Source organism: Crinia signifera, chromosome 5, assembly GCF_055691185.1.
Source record: "Crinia signifera chromosome 5, ASM5569118v1, whole genome shotgun sequence".
Lineage (NCBI taxonomy): Eukaryota > Metazoa > Chordata > Amphibia > Anura > Myobatrachidae > Crinia > Crinia signifera.
The window spans coordinates 56,567,452-56,592,254 of record NC_139221.1 but is presented as its reverse complement, the minus strand read 5'-3'; the positions used below and the strand labels follow the sequence as shown (position 1 = coordinate 56,592,254).

General features: G+C 43.5%; 1 protein-coding gene across 1 annotated transcript in view; it reads right to left on the bottom strand.

Annotated features, from left to right (window-relative positions):
- The window catches only part of MRPS28 (mitochondrial ribosomal protein S28), a 63,885-nt gene extending 39,309 nt beyond the window's left edge, over positions 1 to 24,576 (bottom strand). Inside the window, exons 1-2 of the mRNA XM_083187273.1 lie at positions 24,383 to 24,576; positions 16,880 to 17,061 (exon numbers count right to left, since the gene is read on the bottom strand). Coding sequence (XP_083043399.1) covers positions 16,880 to 17,061; positions 24,383 to 24,544 — 344 coding nt within the window. The 5' untranslated portion in view covers positions 24,545 to 24,576. The remainder of the gene's footprint in view (positions 1 to 16,879; positions 17,062 to 24,382) is intronic.
- Positions 24,577 to 24,803: the final 227 nt, after the last annotated feature.

The window sequence follows — 24,803 nt, the reverse complement described above, 5'->3', positions numbered from 1 at the left end:
GTGCCTTCTCATGAAGCAGTGTTATCACATCACACTGCAACTAAAGGTCCAGACACACTGGGCATTTTTGCCCAAGGTGTATGGCCAGCGATGTAGTAAAAATAAAAACATAAAAATAAAAATTGAACGATTTTTCACCCAGCCCAACGATTTTCATGCTATGGAAAGCTGTCCACCCAGCTAGTAAAAACCAGCAAACGGCGGCAGCCGGCGATGACACGGGAGCGTGCATCAGCACTCATCGCCGGGGTATACACACTGGACGATATTTGAAAGCAGCTCAAAAACGTGAGGGGTCCCCAGGACCCACATATTTTTTCCCTGACCGCTGCACACATTAGAGTATAAAAGACGCTCAGCACAAAACAAGGTGCATAGCACCTGGCGTGCTGTGATGGGCTGTTTGGTGTGGTGTATGAGGACACACCTGTACACCTCAGGCAGGCAGACTTCTTTACCAGTGAACATTTTGCATACGGTTACTACTCCCAAAGGTACACCTTCTGAACCCGCAGCTCAGCCCACTGCATGTACCTAAACGCAGCAGTGATGTTACCACCGTCTGCTGTAACGTGAATAAGTGAAGACTTAATAGGATGACAATATATAAAGTACTATAATGATTCTGAAAGCGTTCCGTTCCCTCTCCCCCTGCAAACATTCCCTTGCACCAAACTTCGACCCTGGGAACATTGCAGGCACAGACTTAGGTCAATAAGAAACACTGGCCGGCACAATAGGCCTTGCCTCAAACAGTGCTGTTGACAGACACCAGCACAAAGGAAGTGAATAGAGTCCCCCTCAGTTCTCACACAGGCCGAAGAATGAGTCAGTGTACTGCCGCTTTGCTGCCCTGTTTGTACAGTGTATACTGCTTTTGTCCTCCGTCACTGTGTGCAGCTCAATGGGGCAAGTGAGCCCTGAAAGTGAGGGAGGAAGAATGACTCCTCTTCACTCCTGTACTCCGTGTCATACCCACTGGCTGAAAAGAATAGCTCAGCCCAAAGCTTAAAGTCAATGTTAAAAAAGTTTTTGTTTTTTTTGCCGGTCGTCTAAACAAATAAATCTTCGAATGGAAGATCAAGGATATAGGGCACATCACTGGCACAAAAGGCACCGCACAAATCCTTCAGTCGTTCTGTTATAAAGATCTAAATTCCTTCATGATTTCCCAGGTAAAGGAAATCGATGTACAAAGAAGCAGAAGAAAACCATTGCCAAGGATCACTGGAACTCTACAGGTTGAAAAGAATTACAAGAAACATACGAAATAAAAGCATCTGGATCGCTCAATGAACAACGTAGCACAACTTAGCATTTAAAAATGTTCAAAATAGATATATTAAGATTGGGGAGACTAAAAGGCCCCCCGCTATTCTCTTCATTTATACACTATCAACATACGCAGCAGCAGGTGCACAGAACGGGGTAGAGAATAAGGGTGGAGTCGTTACGTCAACATCCAGAATGTCAACAGCATCATGGCCTGAATGTCGACATGCACCATCTAGCACAGTGATGGCTAACCTTGACACTCCAGCTGTTGTTGAACTATACGTCCCAGCATGCCCTGCTACAGTTTTAGCATGGCCAAAGTACTAAAACTGTAGCAGGGCATGATGGGATGTGTAGTTCAACAGCTGGAGTGTCAAGGTTAGCCATCACTGGTCTAGCACTTTAGTACTTAATGTTTTTTTTTAACACTTTTTACGCTCCAATTATTAACTCTCGTCCTATGCAGCACTCTCTATGCATGGCTGTTGCTTCTTACTGATGTAAACTGCCCATATACTTGTGCTGCTCGGGACCTTCCGCATGCGGTCGCATGCAGTCCTTTCGCATGCAATATATCACATGATTTATTTATTTGCAGTTTCTTATATAGCGCACACATATTCCGCAGGGCTTTACAGAGAATATTTGAACACTCACAATATATCTCTCCTGCAGCCGATGTGACTCACAGGCTCTGATGTGATGCGCACAAGATCAGGCATCGCATTAAACCCAATGTCAATCACATTCGATTTGGACGGTTTTCATGCCATTTATCTCCACAACCGCATTAAAAGTGACCAAATTGCACGAGAATCGCCCTACTGTATGGGCACCTCAACACTAAACCTTTCATTAGTGTGATGGCTTGTGCTGTCCTTTCAGTTCCTGTCCTCTGAACTTTAAAGTTAGTGCTAGGGACCCACCAGCTCGCAGTAGAAATGGCCATCATTGCCATCGATGGCAATTCTGCAACTGGCCATCGATAGTGCTAAACTATGCAATGGGTGACCATCAATATTTTTACATATCGATGGTCATCCATTGTGTTTGATTGATTGGCCTGTGGGCCAATCAAAACATGGGGGGGGCAGGGCTTCGTGGGTGTCCGGGGCGGAGCTATGCTCCGTGTCCAGGCACTTAAAAAAAAGTGCTGTTCCATCGATGGAGGGAAACCATCTGGTTCTCCCCCATCGATGGCAAAAGTATTCGACATCGGCCATGAATTATTGATGATTTCAAATCATCGTTGGCCATCCCTAGCTCGCAGTAGGTGGGCCCAAATGTTTTACCAAAATTATGCTAAGCACCTTAAATTGAATAGGTTATATTGCAGTGTTTTGTCTGATTAGCAGCGCTTAGTATTTAGAACATGCGCCTGCATTTTCTATGTTTTTTTTTTGTTTTGTTTTTTTACTGTGTGGAACATGGCAACACGGTCTTGACGACACATGATTTTTGAGTTGTTCTACAATCAGGGCTAGGCTACAATACAAAATACCACTATCAACATTTATACAGTATCAATATATGGAATTCCGACCAAACATGCCATAACCAATGAATGAACAGTAGACAAAGAGTGAGGGCCCTGCCAAAACATAACAAATAACAGCATCCATTTATATATGCTTTCTCTGCCGCTACAAATCGTTATTGTGCATACCATTGAAGAAAAAAAAAAAAAAAGGAACTGGTGTGTACAGGCTTCGGCACTACAGCAAGCTCAGCAGTATGCTGTGGTTAATCACTTTTCCCCTTAGACTGGCCTACTACTAATCTGGACTTTATGCTTTCTCATCCTTTAGCCGGCACAAAGGTCATTGCTTGTTACACACACCACTGGATCGTATGCATTCTACCAAGGGCCTGTCATCTTGGCCATGTTAAATTGGAGCAGTTCCTGAAGACTCACTCATAATGCCCATACACACTGGACGACTTTGAAATGAAAGCCGCTCAGTGTGCACAGATGCTCGCTCCCGCATCATTGCTAAATGAGCGACGTGGTGGGCGGCTTCAACATCTTTCATAATGGTTACTTGTCCCCACATCACGGATTATGGGCCTGACATTAGAGCCTGCTCCCAATGTAAAAGATGTCTGAGTCCACATTTCTGCACTGTATGTATGAGTGTCCCTTTATTTCACACTTTTGGAGACCGGTTTGTCCCTTTGCCGACACTGATGTATCTTCCAATGTTGACCGAGTGGGCAATTTTGGGTGTCACTCCCTCATCGGTCAGATTCCTAAACTATTGCCTATTGTGAGTGCAGCTGCCAGGAAACGTACCGCTCATAAGTGGATTCAGTCAGAGCCAACTATGGCTTTATGTCAAGCTAAGCTATTCTATGTATTTCGCATGGCTTAATTAAAAGCAATCTGAGAGGATGTGAATTATTTGGTCGACAGTGTCTAGGTTGACAGGCAGAAGGTCGACACATGAAGAGGGTTGACTCATGTCGAAATAATGTATGTCGTTTTTTCCCCCTTGTGTCGACCTAATGACTGCATACGGAAGTCGGCACTGATAAGTTCTTTGGGATTTGGAAAGGTCTGTTGATTTGAAGGCTTCTGATATGAAGAAGCAGCTGCATTATTTCTATACAATTGTTGGGTGATGCTCTAATTGACAATAACTCAGGACACTGGTTAATCCTTTGGTCGATTACGCCTAATATTTATTCTTATTTTAGTTTACATTGATATTTAACTCCATTTGCATTCTACTCCCATTTATTTGGACTCTTTTTATATGTAAAAACCCTTTTGATTGTTGTAGTGTATAACTTTTGCCAATCGTCAAGTTTTTCTATTTACCATGGACCTTATTCTGTTCCACACGCAAAGCTGTGAAACTCGCAGCTTTGCGTGTGGTTTAAATGCCACACATAAACGGCTGCTCCCCCTCGCACGCAGAGTTCCCCGCACGCGTGTGAATAGATGTTTAGCATAAACATCCATTCGCCGCTTGAGTGCAGGGAGGAAATCCTTCGATGGTCGGTATCCTCTCTGGTGTCTTGCATCTGCGGGCGTCGTGTACGGGAAGCTGACATCCGCTGCCCTCCTTCCTCGTCATGGGCGCATTTACATGGGAACTCCCAGCTTTTTCATGGGCACAGCCAGTCACCGTTGCCTCACGCCCCCTGCCCTGATAGGTGCAAATGGGATGGCGAACAATCGGTTCGCCGCAGCTGCACACGCGTATAAAATTATATGCACATGGGCAGTCGCTCACCATCTCTCCCCTGTGCGATCACACGCAGGGGAGCGTGGTGCTTAGAACAACACCCCATGTCTTTTTAATTTTGTTATTCTCTATCGGCTCCACAATTCATAAATAAGTAAAGTGGGAAAACAATGCGACTACATTTTGCAAGGTTCTACTTCAGAGGGAGATATACTATTAGCAACAGTCATTTTCCATTGCTAATGGATTCCCGGGACTATCATATTAGTCCTGATGCTGGCACATATCGGGCACCTGACGCATAATCTGCAATAAGCAGCCCTTCAGAGCCGACTTATCTTGGATCCCAATGTGTGATCTCCAACAAATGGGAATTTTGAAATAGGCTTTCATAGGATACCTCCACAAAATGTTCCGAGCGACGGTAGATCGCTCAACACACAGGGCCTTATTTTAGTTCACTCTTTCTGACAAAATCCTTCTTAGATGAACAAAACCATGTGCACTGCAGGTGGGGCAGATGTAACTTGTGCACAGAGAATTGAATTTGGGTGGGGTTTTACTTCAAAGTAAGATCTATATTGCAGTGTAAAAATAAAGGAGCCAGTATTTACCCTGCACAGAAAAAAAATAACTCACCCAAATCTAATTCTCTCTGCACATTTTACATCTGCCCCCCCTGCATTGCACATGGTTTTGTCCATCTAAGAAGGATTTTGTCAGAAAGAGTGAACTAGAATAAGGCCCACAGTGCTGACGTGCCCCTGAATGACCTGTATGGGTCAGTGTTCTCTGGTGGATCCTACACAAAAACACACAGCAGTGTAGGGCCATTTTCTGAGTGATGTAGTTACATTAGGTAACATTGCTCAGAAAATAGCCTGATATCACTACATGTGTAGGCCCAAAACCTATCCAACATGCTAATAAGCCCAGCCAGTATAATAATACCTGGCCCTCCCTCCTATTTAGTTTTCGAAGTAGGAAGCCAGCCAATGAAAGGCTGATCAAATGTGAACAGAAGCAGATGAAAGCCTCCCCACCTTGGGGGTACTTACAGACTGGATTTAAAAACCAGAGAAGTACACGAAAATGTATTCTTAGATGCACACTAAAGACGTTTGGAAGGGATGGAATAAGATCTGAACTCTGATCCAAAGAAATGTCCATCTATATTCTTTAATGCTGGCTGAAAAACTTTTTCTACAATGCAATGCTGACATGAGCAAAGTGGGTATCCGGATGATTGACAGACAATAGGGTCAAACCTATTAAATGCGATGGGTGCGAGGTGCCGTTCCAATGGCGGTTAAACGCAGGCAGCAAGCACGGTTCTGTGATATCCTTCTGCTGTAAAGTGCGGCCGCAAAGATCCGCACCTGCAAATTCATTGCGGCTCATAGAATCAACCCCTATGTCTAAGTCAACAGTCTATTTTTCAATATATTGTGCAGGATTGTTGCCAGGTTAATGTCCCCAAAGGCAACTTCTGATCAGCCTATTCAGCATTCCTTTTTTGGGCTCTTCCACCTGCACACACTGTAAAGCTGGGCACACACTACTGCGATTTCTCCCAGCAGTGTATGCCCAGCCGGTCGGGAGGGTCGCATGTGATCCATCACATGCAGTACTTTAATTGTGAGGGATTGCATGCGAGCCCTGTTCCCCATCCAGCCATCCGCCGGAAGGACCGACGTTGGACCTGCATGCCAGTGTGACCTCCGACTCAGGTCTGATTACTCATTGGACCTGAGGGGAAATCGGCCCAAATCAAGTTAGTGTATGGGGGTCTTAAATGGTAAAGAAAAGGCATAGACATAAGTGATCCCTGGGGTGGAGCTACACCGGCGGCGTGGACATGATGGTCAGAGACCTGTAAGTCGGCACCCAAAGGCTAGCGCGATACAGAGGAGGATGGGGATATGCCGATAATCCCTTATCTCTAGGTGCTTTTCTGTTCATTTTATTAAAAACCTATATGCTTTATGTGAGTTTTTATTTGTGTTTAGTAAAGACTGCTTTTAATCTCAAAAAACCACACTATTGTGCGCCTCCATTATTTTTTTTTTAATACTGAAGAACACTTAGGTTGCCCTTTGCCTAGAAATCATCATGATTAAAAATCACTGTGTGGGTGTCAGTGTGTGTAATATTGCACCCCTGCCAGACTACTGCTCTAAACAGGTTTGTATATGTAGTATTTGAACCATGTCATTAGTACAGCATAATATATTCCGTGTGTTGTTCTTCCTCAGCCATGCTTGACAGCATAATGCAATCCTTAAAATAAACCCAAAACACAAATTCCATCATGATCAGTAAAACATGCAGATTAACCAGTAAATCCATGAAAAAATTATGTTCTTCCAGTTGTGGCTTGATTTGCAGAGCCAGAACCCCGAAACTATACTATAGCTAGCCATTCATTACATTATTAGTAGCGGTGCTCCCTCTAGAGGCCCTGGCAGGTATGACACTGCAAACAATACCTGGCCAGTAGTTCTGTACCAATCTATATTGCATTGACAGTGCTCCTTGGTTGCATCATGACAGGTTAAAAGTGTATCCCACAGTATACAGTAATGCTATGTTTTCCACCTCTGCGGGCTAGAAGCATATTTATGGGCTTAGAGAAAGTTATTTCTGACTGCCTTTAGGCCCAGAACTACCACATGTGATACACCTATGCAAAAGTGCTGCACATAATTATCCTTTTGCCACTTAAGCCATGCAACCAATCAATCATGTCCTCATATACCTAGCGCACTTTGTATATCAAGCATGCTCAAACTGTGGCCCTACAGCTGTTTTAAAACTACACATCCCAACATGCCTTGCCATAGTTTTAGCATTCCCCATTAGCAAAACTGTGGCAAGGCATGATGGGACTTTTAGTTTCACAACAGCTGGAGGGCCATAGTTTGTACATGCTTTACGTCTACCTGGAAACCTCTGGGAAGGAACAAGGGATTATGGTTAAACCATGTACAATAATGGCATCAATACAGAACTCTGCATAATGTGTAGTGCATATATCAGGATCTGACTGTAAAGTCATCACATTCATCAGTTTGACAAAAACCAATTGTAAGTACACACACAGCAATAGATGAACAAGGACTCATCCTTTCCCTTGCTGAGGAGGACACATGAATCTCTACACTGTGCCGGAATCCGTGTGACACAGACACAGCGAGAGCGAGGTCCATACAAGTATTAGCAGCGAGGCAGTGAGTGCATCCCAGCAGGAGGCAGGGCACATCACAAAGAGCAGAGAGACTCCCTGCCAGCAAACCCTCGACAGCAATGTAATTCCATTGTCAACAGCCATTACACGACAGGAGGATCTGTATCCTTTCACTGGGTCCCAAAGTCAGGTGCGCAAAACCTGTTAGAAAAACAAAAGCCCAAATTCTGTTTATTAGGGCGGTTGACGAGTCACAGGTGTCTGTGTGCACCTGGGGTGACCCCGTCAACTTCACTTGATGACATCCACACAAAGCCTTTAATCCCGGCACAAACAGTCATGCGGAGTTCAGTACAGCTAACACCGGCAAGGACTGATTTAGCCCCTAACGTGCACCTTGGTTTACAAGCTGCAGCAAACAGCCTGCTCTTTACTGTGAAAGCACTATAATTAATACTTATATACAACATATTAGCCACCTGCATACATAAATATAATGCACAGTTACCATAGTGCAGACAAGAACGACATTGATCAAGCCTGTAACAGCAGCGATGTGCTGGTCGGAGCCACAATACTAGATTGTGCAGTATGTCAGAGGATGGAAACAAGTCTCAATAGAAATGTACTACTGTATGGTCACTTTACAGTGTGGATGGCGGTACAGATCCAGGAGATGGCGGTACAGATCCAGGAGATCACCCTAACCCCAGGGCTTGAGATGTGACAAGATTGACCGATGTTGGTCTTCTGACCACCGGATCCCAACTGCCAGGATTTTGAAAGCATCTCCTCAGGATATGTGACCTTACATTGGAGCAGATGTGGTAAGCTTAGTGAAGTGATCAAGTGAAAGGTGATCACGCACCATCCAATCAGCTCCTATCATTTTTCATACCTCTGATTGGCTGGTGTGTTATCACCTTCTACTTTATCATGTCACCTGGCTTAATACATCTGCCCCATTATTTCCATTTATGATTGTACAACACATAATAAAATCTGAGGCAAATTAAATAAAGTTTAAAGTTCTCATGAACATTTAGCCCCCCCCCCCCCACCCCCCACAACCCATTGGTTCACTTAACAGCTAATGAAAAACAAAAGTGAAAAGAAGCTACAAGATCCTCTGGAAAACATGGATTTCTCTGTCCAAATCCAGAACACTGAGAGGTTAGATGATAGAGCAACGTTAAGCAGTCAGCTGCAGAGTAGGCCGGCAGTGTGAATAATGTTATCCCAGTCTATAAAGGGGCTGTGACAGAGAGTCTAAGGAAACGCGGTGTGGCAGACATCGAGGCACCATCCACATTGTTTGGATGAGAGCAGAAGGAAAGTGAATTATAAAGTACTGTAGACTGTGAAAGGCGACAAAGCCACTTTCTATAACCTTGATACAAAGATTCAGCAAACAAACACAAGGCAGACACAGAAATGGACTCCTCGAGTTCGAGACTAATTTCCTGCAGCACAATGAACCAATAAACTGTAAGCAGTGTTCATTTCATTCAACGTGTGTAACCCACAAGGATAAATGTCAGCGAACGTCTTAAAACTCAATTTGCAATCGCAGTGGAAAAATAGATTTCATCCATCTCTTGAAACATTATGCAAAACATCTTAAAAAAAAAGACAAACGGTTCACATACATCAGACATGGTCACTAAGCAAGATCTGACCGGTCCAGGCTGATAATAGGTTGAGCCAGGCTTGTGGTTTCCCCACTATATGAAAATCAGACCAAAAACATCCCAGCTGGCACTAGTATTCGGCTTTACAGGGTAGGAGTCAAAATGTTCTAACCCATTCACCACAACGCCGACAGCCAGGTGCCCGACGGCCACCCGCTATTTTCCCTCGTGGGCCACCGTGCCCACAGCGCAGCGAGCCCGCAAGGGGCTTTTTTGCACTCGCCATGCTGTCTGACTCCGGGCAGTCGGGATCCCGACTTCGGGATAATGACTGTCGGGATCCCGACTGTCGGAGTCCCGTACCACACCCCCCGGGTTTCAGACATCAAATAAGTAATGCAATGGTTACTAGTCTTCACATCAAAACCATTCAATGATATAAAAAAAACCCTATTGTAAGGGAATGCCTGGTGTTATTGCACATTCTTGTTGCTTGTGGTCATTATCTAGGTAAGTTGAATCAATGCAGTAAATCTCACACAGGAGACATAGGGAGGTGAATCCAATAGGTGCCAAGTCTGCCTTGCATCAAGCTTCTCCCCAAACATTCGTTAATCCTAATGTATTTTAAATTATTGAACAATATCGGACTGGTCACTCATCTTCAGCTAGTGTCTTAAGAATTTTTTTCTTTTTCTGGTTTAGTTCATTCGAAGCTTGGAAACAGACAAGGAACTGAAATGGCATCTAAGTTAGTGTTTTTATTAAAAATGTTTAATGCCAGTGACATATCCAGTGCTAATGCTTAACCACTGATTTTTTGTGTTAGTGCGTTTCTCTGAAAACTACTTTTGCATGTTTTAATGATTAATCTAAAATTGGTTTGATTGAAAGATTTTAAATAAATCATATAAAAAGACTTGATTGTTAATAGTTTAAAGTAAACCAAACAAAAAAAAAGTTTTGATTTTTTTCAACCCTGCACATTCTGTGCACATTCACATGCAGCTGCCAGAGGTTTTTGTATGCGCATTTTTTAGCTGAGCTGCAGACACCACTTCTGTGTCCGCAGCTGATTAAACGCATTCAGCCAATGGATGGCTATACAGAAACTTCAACTCCTTCATAAACTGCAAATGTATAATAATTAGTATTAAGAAATCTGCAACTATTCTTTGAACTTCTTCATTCTCCGAACAGAGAACAAATACTGCTGTGCTGGTCTTTGCTTCAACTTTTTGTCTTAATCAACACTTTATTGGATCTTTCCTCCCGCCGTTTAGTTTCTCTCTCACATGAGACTGAACCAGGTGTGCCTGAGTAATGTTAAAAGAGGAATCAGATGTCACTATGGGGCAGATTTATTAAAAGCTTGTGAAGTGATAAAGTGCCTGGTTTTTATCACCGGCCAATCAGCTCCTAACTGTGAAGTTACAGGCTTAGTTTGAAAAATGACAGGTAGGATCTGATTGGCGGTGATAAAAACCAGACACTTTGGGCCAGATGTATCAAGTTTCAAAAAGTGATAAGATGGAGAGTGATAAACAACCAGCCAATCAGCTCCTGCCTGCCATGTTACAGAATGCTCTCCACTTTAATCACTTTTTGAAGCTTGATACATCTGGCCCCATATCACTTCACTGAGCTTAATAAATCTACCCCTATATGAGTTAATCTGATCACTATGTATATGAACCAACCCGTTAATCATACTAAACTGCTATTCATTGTGGGATTCAGACTGTTGGAATGTCTCATCAGTCAGAATCCTGGGCCGTTTTCGTTCAGTTAGACGGAATTCAATGTTCCAGCTGTTGAGTGATGGAAACTCTGCGGATTTGTCATTCCACAATAGTTTCCGACAAAGCAGATCAGACTTGTTTTAAGTCGGATCTGTTTTGTCGGAAATTGCCTTCAATGCTGTTGGTAACTGCAGCGTTGAATAGGCAAGGGCCGCTATTTCTGCTGGCAGAAATAGCGTCCGGGATTAAATACCCACCCAAATGCGGTAAATTGGTCCTCAGAAATCCTTTTTATATGTTTTGAGCATTAAGTCAGAAGGTGTTGTCTTTGCAAACCACATTACCACCAAGTTCCACTCAAAATTGTCTTTAACTTTACAACTCTGATTCTACACTACTGATAATGGGGGTTATTCTAGTTCATTCTTTCTGACAAAATCCTTCTTAGATGGACAAAACCATGTGCACTGCGGGTGGGGCAGATGTAACTTGTGCAGAGAGAATTAGATTTGGGTGGGGTTTTTCTTCTGATCTATAAGTGAGATCTATATTGCAGTGTAAAATAAAGCAGCCAGTATTTACCCTGCACAGAAACAAAATAACTCACCCTAATCTAATTCTATCTGCACATGTTACATCTGCCCCCCCCCCCCCCTGCAGTGCACATGGTTTTGTCCATCTAAGAAGGATTTTGTCAGAAAGAATGAACTAGAATAAACCCCAATGTGTTTAAGAAACAAATATGTACTTATTCAGGCAGCATAAAGAAAATCACTTGCTTCTACCACCAAGATCTGGATGTTTTGGGAAAAAAAAAAAACCAGTATTTGGTACAAGCCAGCTGGGGTTCACATCCCATGACCCCAGAGCAAAGAACCACCAGGTGACAGGGGACCTAGAATAACCAGAAACATGTTCTATTTTGTTGTGAATGAAACAAAGGTGAAATTGGAAAAGGTTGGAATGGGACTCAGCACGTTGTGTGAAATTCATTTCAAGAATCAGTGTCCAAAAGTTCACGGTAAACAAACCTCTTGAGGATTACAGTCCCGCTCGTTGCTAAACGACTGCTTCTTTACTCTGGATTTATGTTGGCAGACGACACAAAGGGTGAGAAGGAGAAGTGTCACACCACTTGTGGGGAACGTGCAGCAGCTGCAGTATAGGTGGTGATGATGGCACGCTGACTCCATGGCTGAGCTGCCAATGCCAAGCTCTCCTTATCCACTTGTCAATATCTCTTCTGTTCTAAGCTGTGCTCAGCCGGCGCTGACAGATCCTGTGTGCAATCGGTTTAACGTATAAAGAGGACCTCTGCGCAGTGTGAAAGTATGTCTGTGCCCATTGGTAACATACTGCATATATTAAGTATAACAGAGCAAGTTGTTGGTAACAGATGTTGGCTTGGGAACGTATTTGCGTTCTCTTTGTAACCTCGCCATTGGAATTCAGAAGAATTTATCCTCAATCTCTGGCCGCAATCTGCATTTGCTAAATAATTTCACAGTAAAAGGTGGGAAATTATTTTACCATACAGAAATCACAGGACAATGCGCAATCTGACAGCATTCACGCACACTAGTCAGCAAGCTTAACAGCGGAGGACACCACTGGACCAGACAGGATATTTAAGTTAGGTTATGGTATGGGGGGCCAGTGTGGATGGTGTAATGGTTAGCATTGCTGCCTCACAGCACTGAGGTCATGGGTTCGATTCCCACCATGGCCCTAACTGTGCGCAGTTTGTATATTCTTTACAAAGAAGGAAAATTTTGAAATGAGCACAACCCTCTTAAAAAGATGTTCAATGCTCGCTCAATTCAACACTCAGTTCAAACATTTTCCTTCTTTATAAAGTTCACTCCAGAAGGTGGTGTACCTTATTTTTATGTTTGACAAGCTGCACCCCACTTAATTAATTGCGCTGTATTGCTCCACATACATCTGTCTTTCCATTACAGTTTGTATATTCTACCCGTGCTTACGTGGGTTTCCTACCACAATCCAAAAATACAATGGTACGCGAATCCCATCAACAATTAACCCTAGCATGTCTGTGTGTACATGTGGTAGGGAATATAGATCGAAAGCGCTAGGGACTGAATGTTCAAATTTTCTCTGTATACTGCTGTAGAATATGTGTGCGCTATATAAAAAAAGTTAATAAATACATATCTCTGTGATACGAAATGAAACAGGCTGTCGGTAAATGGTGTCATTCTCAAATGGAGTCCTATGTACGTACTAATACTTTCCAACATTTAGACATCCGGAGACGGATGTATTGCGCTGCGTGCCCAGCGGCTGTGCAGAATGGGCAGTCACATGCATGGTTTGTAAATCACGGCCATTTAAAAAAACCTCAGAGTTCGGCACAGATCCTGCAACTCAATACATCCGGCTCATGTAATCATTATTTTGTGGGCACAGCCGGACGCTCTGACTAGGCACACCATCAGGGCATAGGCAATTGCACATCTGCATACAGAGTATTAATCTTTTGGGTTTTGTTTTTTAGCATAAAAGTATCTGGGAATAGTGATAAATACATAATGGAGAGCATGCTATCGCCTCAGCACTGAACATGCCCCAACTTCTTCCCTGTCCCGAGCTGCAGACTGGCATTATTATTCTGAGGTGACCAAGTACATGGGAACGCACATCTGCTTCTTAGGGTGAATCTGTCCCATATGAAAAAGGGGCATCATACACCAAACTGACCGGAATCTGCCGGATAAAGTGGACATCACAACATTGTCCAACCTCAGCCCATCATGGGAAAACCGCTGCGCTTTATATGGAATGTATGATTTGAACTTAACACCCATCTTTTTTATACACTATGTGATTGTTCTATATTTCTGTGTGTACATAGAGAAAACCACAGGAACCATGGTGATATGAAAGGCAAATAGCAGTGTCTCACATTGCCTGGCTGGCTCACCGTTTCTGTGTCAAACACTTGACAAAAGTAAGCCTTTGGCACGGTGTGAGGAGATCAGGGGTCATGTGGAAGAGACGTGACATGCAGGCGACACTACTCTATCAGCACCCAGCAGATGGCCAATAGGTTGCACAACCGCTTCAGTAAATGCTGCTCCCATAACAGAGCCAGGTACTGCACTAGTCAAGTGAGGTTGTTATACAAAGCAAAATAAACCAAGACAACAAGTGTGTGACAACACCACCGAGAAACAAGTTACAATTGTTCTGCATTTCCCATTTTGCTTCCCCTGGCTTTTCAGGAGGAGTTGATTCAATAATTCAAAGACTTAAAGCCCTGGGAATTACTAAGTCACCTCTGACCTTGATCATAGGGTGAAGCCTGTCAATGACAGTAGATGGAGTGTATATTGCAGATCACCATCTGATTCCTCACTGACAGTGATCTCTACAACAACTCATATTAAAGACACTGAAGGACATTAGGGTTCCAAATAAATGTCCAAAGTGAACATACTTCTGACAAAGAGGTAGTATAGACCTTATCTAGCGTGCCCCTCCTGCACAACTATGTTTTTCCCTTCACATACCTACTGAGGACTGCAAAACAGGTGAAAATCTAGTAGACCACCATGCAAATTGGGTACTTGCGTAGTTTCACGGCAGCACTTCCTGCGGATCGCATCACATGCAATGAGCCATTCGCAGTTTCACTGTACCTGCCGTATTTAGTACACCCACACTATCCACGTCAGCCCGAAGCATGGCGAGCTCAGCGAGCCCCGCGAGGTGACGTGGTACATGTCCTCCCGACTTGTTCATACCCCTACTATGCACATTGGCTTGGAGTTGAATTTATAAAGTGTGGCAAGCGCAGCAAGCCACCGTCAAGTAATACACGTCAAGTAATCAGAGCGCAGTGAGCCCCGCGGATTACTTGACGTGTATTCCGCATCCGCTCGCCACGCTTTGGGCTCGTTTTCCGCGTGCGCTTGCCACACTTTATAAATTCAACTCCACGCCGACATGAGTAGTGGGGGTATAAAAAGGTCGGGAAAATGCGTACTGCTGAATAGGAGATTGTAAGCTCCACTGGTGCAGGTACACATATAAATATAAGCGCTGCGGATTATGTGCACACATATAAATAACTGGCAAAAATAATAAAGTGTTGGCGCTTTCACCAAACATACAGTTATTGAATGACAGCTACTGGGTTAAAGTGAAGGCAACACACTGTCTTTCTGATTGGATCTTACAGATCTGTTGGGTATCCATTTCAGTCCAGAACGTCTGCTTATATCATGCTACAGGTATTCTAAAGTGAAGAATGTGTGCATCAGGATTATTTGGGTAATATAGTGGGGCATACACATGGGACGATTTCAGCCCCACTTCTAAGAGATCTGACTACATCGCTCAGTAATGAAGCACGGCCCCACACATCACGATCGCTTCACTAAATTTTGACTGCAGGCAACGCTTATGTTCTCTCTACTGACAACACGGCCAGTGACCGATTGCTCAGCTCACATCACTAGTGCGGCGCTGTGTGCTGAGCGATCTGTGCTTAGATTGCTCAGCTCCCATTGCCAGTGTGTACGTGACTTTAGACTAGCAAAGCAAGATAAATGCCTAGTATACTCTTATAGTGATGCTACATGTATCTGTAAATCCAGAGAAAAGTCTCAGCAGACCAAGAAACTTTGCCCTCGAAACTGAATGCCATTGCTGATCGTTATTCAACATTTAGATATCAATGATTATTATTATTATGCATGGCTCATATTTGTAGACACTAAATTGAACCCATGCAAAAATAAAAAAATTACTAATACTCGTGTGTGTGTGTGTGTGTATATATATATATATATATATATATATATATATATATATATATATATATATATATATATATATATATATATATAGAGATAGATAGATAGATAGATAGATAGGATAGATAGGATAGATAGAGAGAGAGAGATTAAAATGTTATCCGCTGTGAAAAGGATTGCCACATATCCCTACTAAAGGATAGTGCGTGGTCACTAACAGGTTGTTGGTGAAATACGGAGGGGTGGACCCAAGAAGATAAAGTAAGGACTCTATATTTTAAAAACCAGTGACTGTAAAACCGGATTATAGTACTGTTATGGTGTGTACACACGGGGCGATATGGCTTCCGATGTTCCCAATATAGTGAACATCGGAAGCCATATCGCATATTAATAGTCGGCTTTTTAGGGCTAACGAGCACGATGTGCTGCCGATGCGCGCTCCCGAGTGAGCGCAAATCGGCAACGATATAGTGAGGGCAGGCAAATTGTCCCTCTGCAGCATGCCGTGCGATGCGAGTCCCAATACAATCTGATCATATTGAGACTCGCATAGCATGGCATACCTGCCGTGTGTACACACCATTACTGAGCCTACCTCCCTCAGGGGTCTATAACAACTCCTTCACTAGCAAACAATTCCTTTTTTTTTTAAATACTTTTGCTTTTATTATATTTTATTACCACACCTTGTATGCTGAATAAAATTATTCCTCACGGAGAAAGAAACCGTTATATGAGTGAACTCACCGTTCCAATCAATAATCGAGCTAAAGATAAGAAGACCACAATAGGAAAGAAACCATATGAAGATCATCTAGATAAGTATTTGTTTCATTATAGATTAACATCAGTCTAGTGCCTCCACCCTCATCAAAACCCCTCTTCACACTTTTAAATCTTCTTTGGGGCATAGGGGATGAGTCCCATTAAAGTGTTGGCGATTGAGGCTGCCGATGATTGAGAGAAGCACCCAAAAATATTTTTGTCTAAAAGTAAGTAGCTGTAGCTAATGAAAAAAATACGACAGTGGCATGCTGGTGTTACAGTACGTTCTATTCTCTGTACTTACTCTCCGTCCTGCTCAGGCCTCTTGCACACACAGGGAAACTTTCCTCCAAAGTCGATGTACAGATCATCTTCAATAACTTGGAAGATTGTTCCAGCGACTACCTTATCCTTGGCTGGGCCCAGCTGAGTGAGTGGAGAATGGCGGAGTAAATAGGCGAAAGATTCTTTGTCCACGGGAGCTTCCTGAAAATGCATGCAATAAAGCAGTACATTAGTAAATCATCTCTCTGCATTGAGCAACAGCTTGCCCTCGTCATGGAGGTCTAATTACAAAGATATTTTACTCAGCGTTATGCTTAGAGAAAGCTATGGTGGTTATATAGGAGTATATGCCTCTACCACCTCTGATGAGAGGCTATTCCACTTATCGCCTGAAACTCCTCCAGTGTCAGTGTATGTCCCTGTGTTTTAATACTTCCCTTCATCTGAAAAAGGTTTCCTTCCTGGACCTTGTTAAAACCCTTCATATAAGTGAAAGTCTCTATCATGTCTCTCTTTTCCCTGCTCTGCTCCAAAGTATACATGTTAAAACATTTTAGTCTTCTGGGTAAGTTTTGAAGAGTAAGCCATGTACCATTGATGCCCTTCTTTGTACCATCGCTAATGTATTAATAATATCCTTCTGAAATATGGCCTCTAGAATTGAAAGCGGTACTAAATAGAAGGTTGTAGCGATGACTTATACAGTGGCATTATTACAGCTTTCTTTCTGTGGCTCATACGTCTTTGTTTCCCACCATTGTAATCCGAAATTATTATATTAACCCTATCTGTCGTCCATTAATTTGCACAGGAGCATGTGAAAAAAAATTGTTAAAGTGCTCAGACTAGAACAGTGATGGCTAACCTTGACACTCCAGCTGTTGTTGAACTACACATCCCAGCATGCCCTGCTACAGTTCTACTATTTGGCCATGCTAAAACTGATGCAGAGCTTGCTGGGATGTGTATTTCAACAACAGCTGGAGTGTCAAGGTTAGCCATCACTGGACTAGAATATAGATGTATGCAAAAGCCCTCACACATTAAGCATAGGAGTAGGTTACATTTATTCCCATCTGGCCTCCAGCACAAACTGCACTTCTCATCTAGTCATATGTATTTGGGGCAAGAATATGAATAAACCACTTAAGTCTTTTATCATATAGGAACAACCCTGCTCTGATTTTTAAACTAATGGAACTGTATGAGAGCGCTCTACAAAATGTGTGTAAAATATATTGTGCGCAACAAACTAGCACTGATAATACCTGCATTATGTGTGGACACTAATTTCTACAACAAAGCCAAGTGACCTGCATGCAACAGAACTGCAAAATTAACTTCTGTTTCACAAGCTCCCTCTTGTGGCTGAATAAGATAAAGCAGCTTGTTATACATATAACAAATCAAAAACTCAAGTTATAATGCCAAGACCAAAATGGTATACAAATGATTTTATAGGATATGATTTTGGACAAGTTGGCTCAAAGGTGGGATTCTCTGACCTTACCAACAGGTTGAGCTTCCCACATTCAAAATTCAGAAATACAGAGTATTAGAAAATACAGAATATTTTGTGCATGACCAATAGTGACACCTTTGTTTTCTACACAAACTTTGTTTCATGTACAAAACTATAATATTTGTATACAATTACCTTCAGGCTGGGCGTATATGAAGCATACATTAATGTCTGCACAAACTTAATTTCATACACAACATTTAATAAAACAAATTGTATAAAATGACCTTCAGGCTATGTGTATACAGTAAATATGACACAAATGCTTTCTGTGTTTACACTTGGGTCCCATCCCCAAGATGCTTTGCAAATATTACTTAATGAGGAATAATCTGATATCGGAAATCCTTCTGTTCCAAGCATTTCGGATATGGGAGACTCAACCTGTAATCAAATATGTTGCAGTATTTCAGTTACTTTGGATCATCTATTTAGCTTGTTCTGATGCAGAGTCTCAAGTATTGGAGGAAATGTTAAGGTGATGACAATAAGATTTTTCACAGGAAACTGATGTTTCTTCCTGGCAAAAATATCTTATCTGGGAACCAATTATCCTTCTCCTAAGGAAGCAGGAACCACCACTGACAGTCTATTTATAGTGTTTAGTATCAGACATGATATACACCCTGAAGACTGGTCTAATCATGTCGTTTATACAGCAGTCAGTTTGTAAAGTTTTCCCTTACATGCAGAATGTCACTACTTTTATATTTTCGGGTCTTTTATTGAATTCCAATTCAATATGCAAAGCCCATAACTTCCTTCACAGGAAAGTAAATGTCTAAAACAATGTGAAAGACAAGGTGCAGTATTCAATGCCGGTGCGAGCGGCCGGCGAGGGGGTTAAACTGCGAGGATCACAGAAAACCAGTGATCCTCGCAGTTTAACCCCCGCGCCGGCCGCTCGCACTATGCAACGTTCCGGGGGAATCCTCGCCGTCACAGAACTGCGAGGATTCCCCTAAACTGTGAGAGCCGCGGCTAGTGCAGCAAACTCGCTGTAATTAGCCTCGGCTCTCGCAGCTTTTGGAGGCACATTCGCAAATTCCCCCTCGCTCAAAAAACGGAGCGAGGGGGAATTTGCGAATGAGGGGGGGTCAGTTGAATACTGACAGGGTGAGCGGTGACTGCGAGCAAAAAGTCCTGCTCGCAGTCACCGCTCGCCCACGGCATTGAATATATGCCAAGGAGTCATTTCCATATTTTGCTTGTATATTTTGTTTTTGTTTGCTAGGGCCAAGAGTTAATTTACAAACCCATATGTGTGGAGTTCACATGTTCTCCTGTTTGCATAGGTCCCCTATGGATGCTGAACAAATTAACCTCAGATTGCAAGTGTGTTGCTTCTGAGGGAATTTGTGGATCTAGTTATTAAGACACCACAGTAATGAAGATGATCATCACAGTGATACATCTTCCATTTGGAGATTCAAAAAGGTGACAAGAAGAAAAGGTCACAAGACACTGGCCAGCAATGGTGAGAATATGTAGGCACAGGAGATAGAGCTATAGGTCTTATTTTTCTAAGGATACAGAAGACATCTCATTTACAGTATATTTATTCGGCATCCATCAATGCTCTTATTGAGGGGGTGCAGCCCCAGAAATGTACAGAAGCAAAAGAAAGAATGTCTGTTTGTGGCGCGCTAGGGGTACAATAATGTCAACTTTAACTTTGAATAAATTTGTCAAAGAAAATAAAAAGTGTGATGAAATAAATGTAGGCTGTGTGTCGTTTACTTGTTGCATCTGTCAATTTGACTTCTTTGTTTTTTCCATGAGTTACACAGTGATGTTAGTTCTAATTAGACCTGAGCAATTTCCACCTATACATCGGGACCGATGTTATCCGTGGGAGTGCTCTCAGTTATAAGAGACCCAATATATTCTGGGTTCTATATTGGCGCTTGATTCTTGAACCTATATTGGTTCCCTTATTGTGTCAATTAAATCTGCCTTAAGAATTTGTAATTTTATAATATCACAAGATTCCTATTGGGTTACATAGGAACTACTCTCAGTTCAGTGAGCTGATGTCTCTCCACTAGGCAGTGGGATATATTTAGGGGGTTAATATATGGTGTGCCTTACTGGCCTCTTATTTGCCAGATTGTTAGACTTGAAATATGTCTATGGTCCTATATCGGACAGGCAAATATATTACACCTTCCCCATAGTAGTGAGGGATTGCTAATTCTTTATAATATCGCTCATAATATTCAGTTCCCTGTATCAGGTTGATTAGGAGATGTGTTGAGTTCAATATGAATGAATCGCATTGGTAGTGTGACGGAGGTGTGTTTTAATGCAGATTGAAGTTGCTGCACTATTCTACAGTCCGGCAATATAATTAAGGAGTACTTTATTATATTCCAAATGGGTTAGCAGCACCGACTGAGGGGTTTACAGAGCATAGATTAAGTGTGAGTCCTTGACCGTGTGTCAGGACATTGCAATTAGAGGTTGTTATATAATCCCTTACTTTAGCATAATAGCTGAGGAATGCTCTGCTTTATTATGCGCAAATAGCTGTCAGTGCCGCCTTATGTATATTAGTGTTCATTCTAGCACCTGCCACATTTGAAAACCCATGCAATTCCTCTTCCCTGCCTTAGGTGTCGCTGTCTGCTTTGGTGTTTCTAGCACAGATCTGGTTTGCATATCAGTGTTCATATACAGACCACACTGTGCTAGAAGCACTACAGCATACAGTGACAGGCAGGGAAGAGGAACTGCATGGGTTTTCAAATATGGCGGGTGCTAGAATGAACACTATATATCTCCTAAATTGAGTGGAAGTCTCCGTCGCTGCTTATACCCCACTTGTGACAATTGGAGTTGTACTACATTACTAGGTAATTATATTACAGTCATTTTTCAGTGATCATTAGCGTAATGATAATGAATCACTGAAACCAACAATGACTGTAATATAATAACCCAGTAATGTAGTATAACCCCAATTGTCACAAGTATAAAAAAAAAAGCAATTTTATTGGAATTTTTTAAAAGTTAAATATTACATTAGTGTACTCCTAGTGCGCCAGGAACAGACATTCTTTCTTTCTTTTGCTTCTGCAATGGTGAGAATAGTCTTGCCACTTGCTAATCCAGTTAGGTGTCAAGGAGCACATGGAAGAGCCGGCTCAGCCTCAGGGCTGTTTCACACGCTCCGGCTGACACCGGGCGGCCAAAAGCCATGCTGTACAACAGGGGTGGCCAAACCTGTCCTCAAGATCTACCAACGGTGCATGTTTTCCAGGCAACCTGCAGATCTATAGTAGGAATGAATGCAGCATGTTTTAAAATGTGACAGTTAGTAATGACTACAGCTGTGCATCAGTTAGGAAACCTGGAAAACGTGGACCGTTGGTAGATCTCGAGGACCGGTTTGGCCAGCCCTGCTGTACACAGTAGATAATAATGGACAGGATTGTGTCCATTCACGCGGGTGCAGCCGGCTGTCAGCACTGGAAAGGACGGCTGCGGGGCTGTGGCCAACCCGACCATTGTAAACTTCTGTGCACTGCACGGCTTCTTGGTAGTGCGGAGTTTCGTGGGTGTGTGTAAAAGGGGCCTTACAAATCAAAATAACTAAAAAAATGTAATAAGTTTGAAAAGGAAAAATAGCTGCTGTCCATGCTAAATGTATATATAAGCGTTGCAGAATGAAGACCATAGCCTGTGACAGCCATCACCTACAGGGGGATTATATAAAAGGGGCCCAGATGATAAGGACAGTCAATAGCTCGAATTGCACAATGTGAACATGGCAATTGTTGACATGAGTTTTCATTTTTTCATACTTAACATCTATGTCGACTCTAATTAGGAACGGTAGAGTGTCAAGCACAGCAGTAATGGAGGGAGGAACCTTAACCGAAGCATTGCGAGAGAAACGTGGGTACGGGTTACACTAGATTAGGTCCACATACTCAGGTGTTGACATTGACACTGATTAAAACGGTGGAAAAGTTCTGCTGACCTCTTCATGTAGTGACCTTTTCGTGTCGATTTATTGACTGTTGAGCCTATGATCCGTACACTTCAGAAATAAACAAAATCCTAACTCAGATTGAAATTTCCTGTCTTGGGTTCTTTTATATTTCATTTCATTCTATATATCAAATATACCAAATCTCTACCATTACAGTCCAGGTTTAAAGAATATCCATGCTTGAGATCTAATGGTTACAGTACATCAAATTACTAAATAGACCACCTGTACTCAAGCAGAGATATACTTAAAACGGACTGTAACAGCAGAGTTTTAGAATAAACATAGGTCTGTCCCCATCTGCAACAAGAACAGTGGGAGACGATGTGTGGATAAACTACCTCCACTGTGGGAGCCCGTGAGCAGGGGCTGCAAGAATCTGCAGCAGAGGAGAGGGGTGGGGAGAGGGGCCCCGAATATGACATATGCTGCTACTTCTCCATGCCTCATAACTTTGTGAAACAGGAAAGAGACGGTAGCGTGCATTTAGGGGCATAGCTTCACAGCCAGGGGACATGGCCTATGATTGCTGAACTCATGCAAGGCCAAACCCTTGTTTTCACCACTGAGGGTGTCATGGCCAGCAATCTGTGAGCCGCTGGCCACACACCCAGCCTCTCTGTCTCCGTGAATAGACACCGAGCGTGCATGCTCATGGCTTCTATTCACCACTGCTCTGCAGAGAACAGATGGGCAGGGGGACTCCCAACTGCAGGTGGGATGCAAGACAGTCCCCCGTCCCCTCCAAAAAAAAAAAAGAAAATTGGGACTATCCTGCTAAAATCAGGATAGTTTGGAGGTATGCTTCTCCCTTGTGTGACGCCTCCTTGGGGCAGTGGGGCTGGGCTGGCCTGGGGGTCCTGTGTCCTGAACGTGAACCTTACAGTGCCCATACATTGTGCAAAGTGCTTTTTTTCTAGCACACAATGTCACATGCCACCTGCGATGACACAATGGGAGCTATATGAAGGCTGATGGGCAGTCTGGTAGGTGGCGGTGTACCGGAGCTGGCGACATGATGGCTGGCACGCAGCAGAATTTGAGACTAAACATTTCAAAAGACTGGGCGGTCCCTCTGATTGGCTAAGTGAGCTCTCTCAGCCATTCAGAGGCCTCACATTCGGGCAGCCTTCCTGCCTCCCACTCCACCGCCGCCAATCGCATAGCGAGCGATTGCATGAGGTTAAAACCACATGCGATTGCACATTCAATGAGATAAATATTATGTGCAGCACATAATATCTGGCAACACAGGATTCAGCATGCCAGTGCACCACGCATACCTCCCAACTGTCACGATTCCGTCGGGACAGTCCCGATTTTCGGGTCCTGTCCCGACGACCCACCCGCGGCAGGCATTGTCCCGCTGCGGGGGGTGGCAGTTGGGAGACCCCCCAATCTAGTAGAATAGACGCTGTGCGCATGCGCACAGCGTCTATTCTCGTATGAAAATGAGGTCGCGGCTAATTAGCATAAGCCGCGCCCTCATTTGCATACGCCCCGCCCCCTTTTCGGGCGCTCGCGCGGCTTAGTCCCTATTTCCTCCGGACGAAAGTTGGGAGGTATGCACCACGTGACATGCGCATGCAATATCTTAAGTGTATGGGCACCATTAGGCATACCTCCCAACATGACCCTCTCCAGGAGGGACAGAATGCTGTTACTAGACTTCCCTCTTCATTTATGATTGCCATTCACCTGTTTAAAACATGTTGATTGACAAGACAGGTGTTTCACCACAGGTGATAGCAATCATACATTATCAGGGAAGTCCGGGAACAGAGCAATATGTCCTTCCTGGAGAGGGTCATGTTGGGAGGTAAGTATGCATTAAGAATGTTAAGGACCGACCTGATGAGGTTGCTATAGGAGAGTAAGCGACCTCCCACTCCCTCACTGAGTAACTGGCCAGCGAGCCTGCACCTCTCCATCTGTGGAACCACAAGACCCAGAGCCCCCAAAGCAGACAGGGGTGACCACCTGCCTTCCTCTGCCCCTCTCACCGTTGGCGTCGCGGGTTCTCTCCCCGCCGAGTCCTGGCTGTTCCCAGCACCAGGCTCAACCGGCGCTGATGCACTAAGCGGACGGGCAACATCAGTCCGGAGAGCCGCCCGTAACATCCGCAGGCAGCTGCCGGCATGTCTCCTGCAGGGCGCCGCCATCATAGATAGGACACAACAGAGAACAGAGTCAGTGACCTCCGGAGATCATAGAGCACAGGAGACGCGGAGACTGGCATCGCAGCGCCCTCTGCTGCCCGCAGAGGCTCCCTACACTGACAGAGGACCTGCTGCCTGTGTGCTCTCTGTTCCACTACCACCAAATACTTTGAGCTATTGCAAAATGTTGTATTTAATGCTATTATTGCTAATTATAATCCCTCTGATGCTCTGTTGCCACGCCGGGTGCCTGCCAGATGCAGTG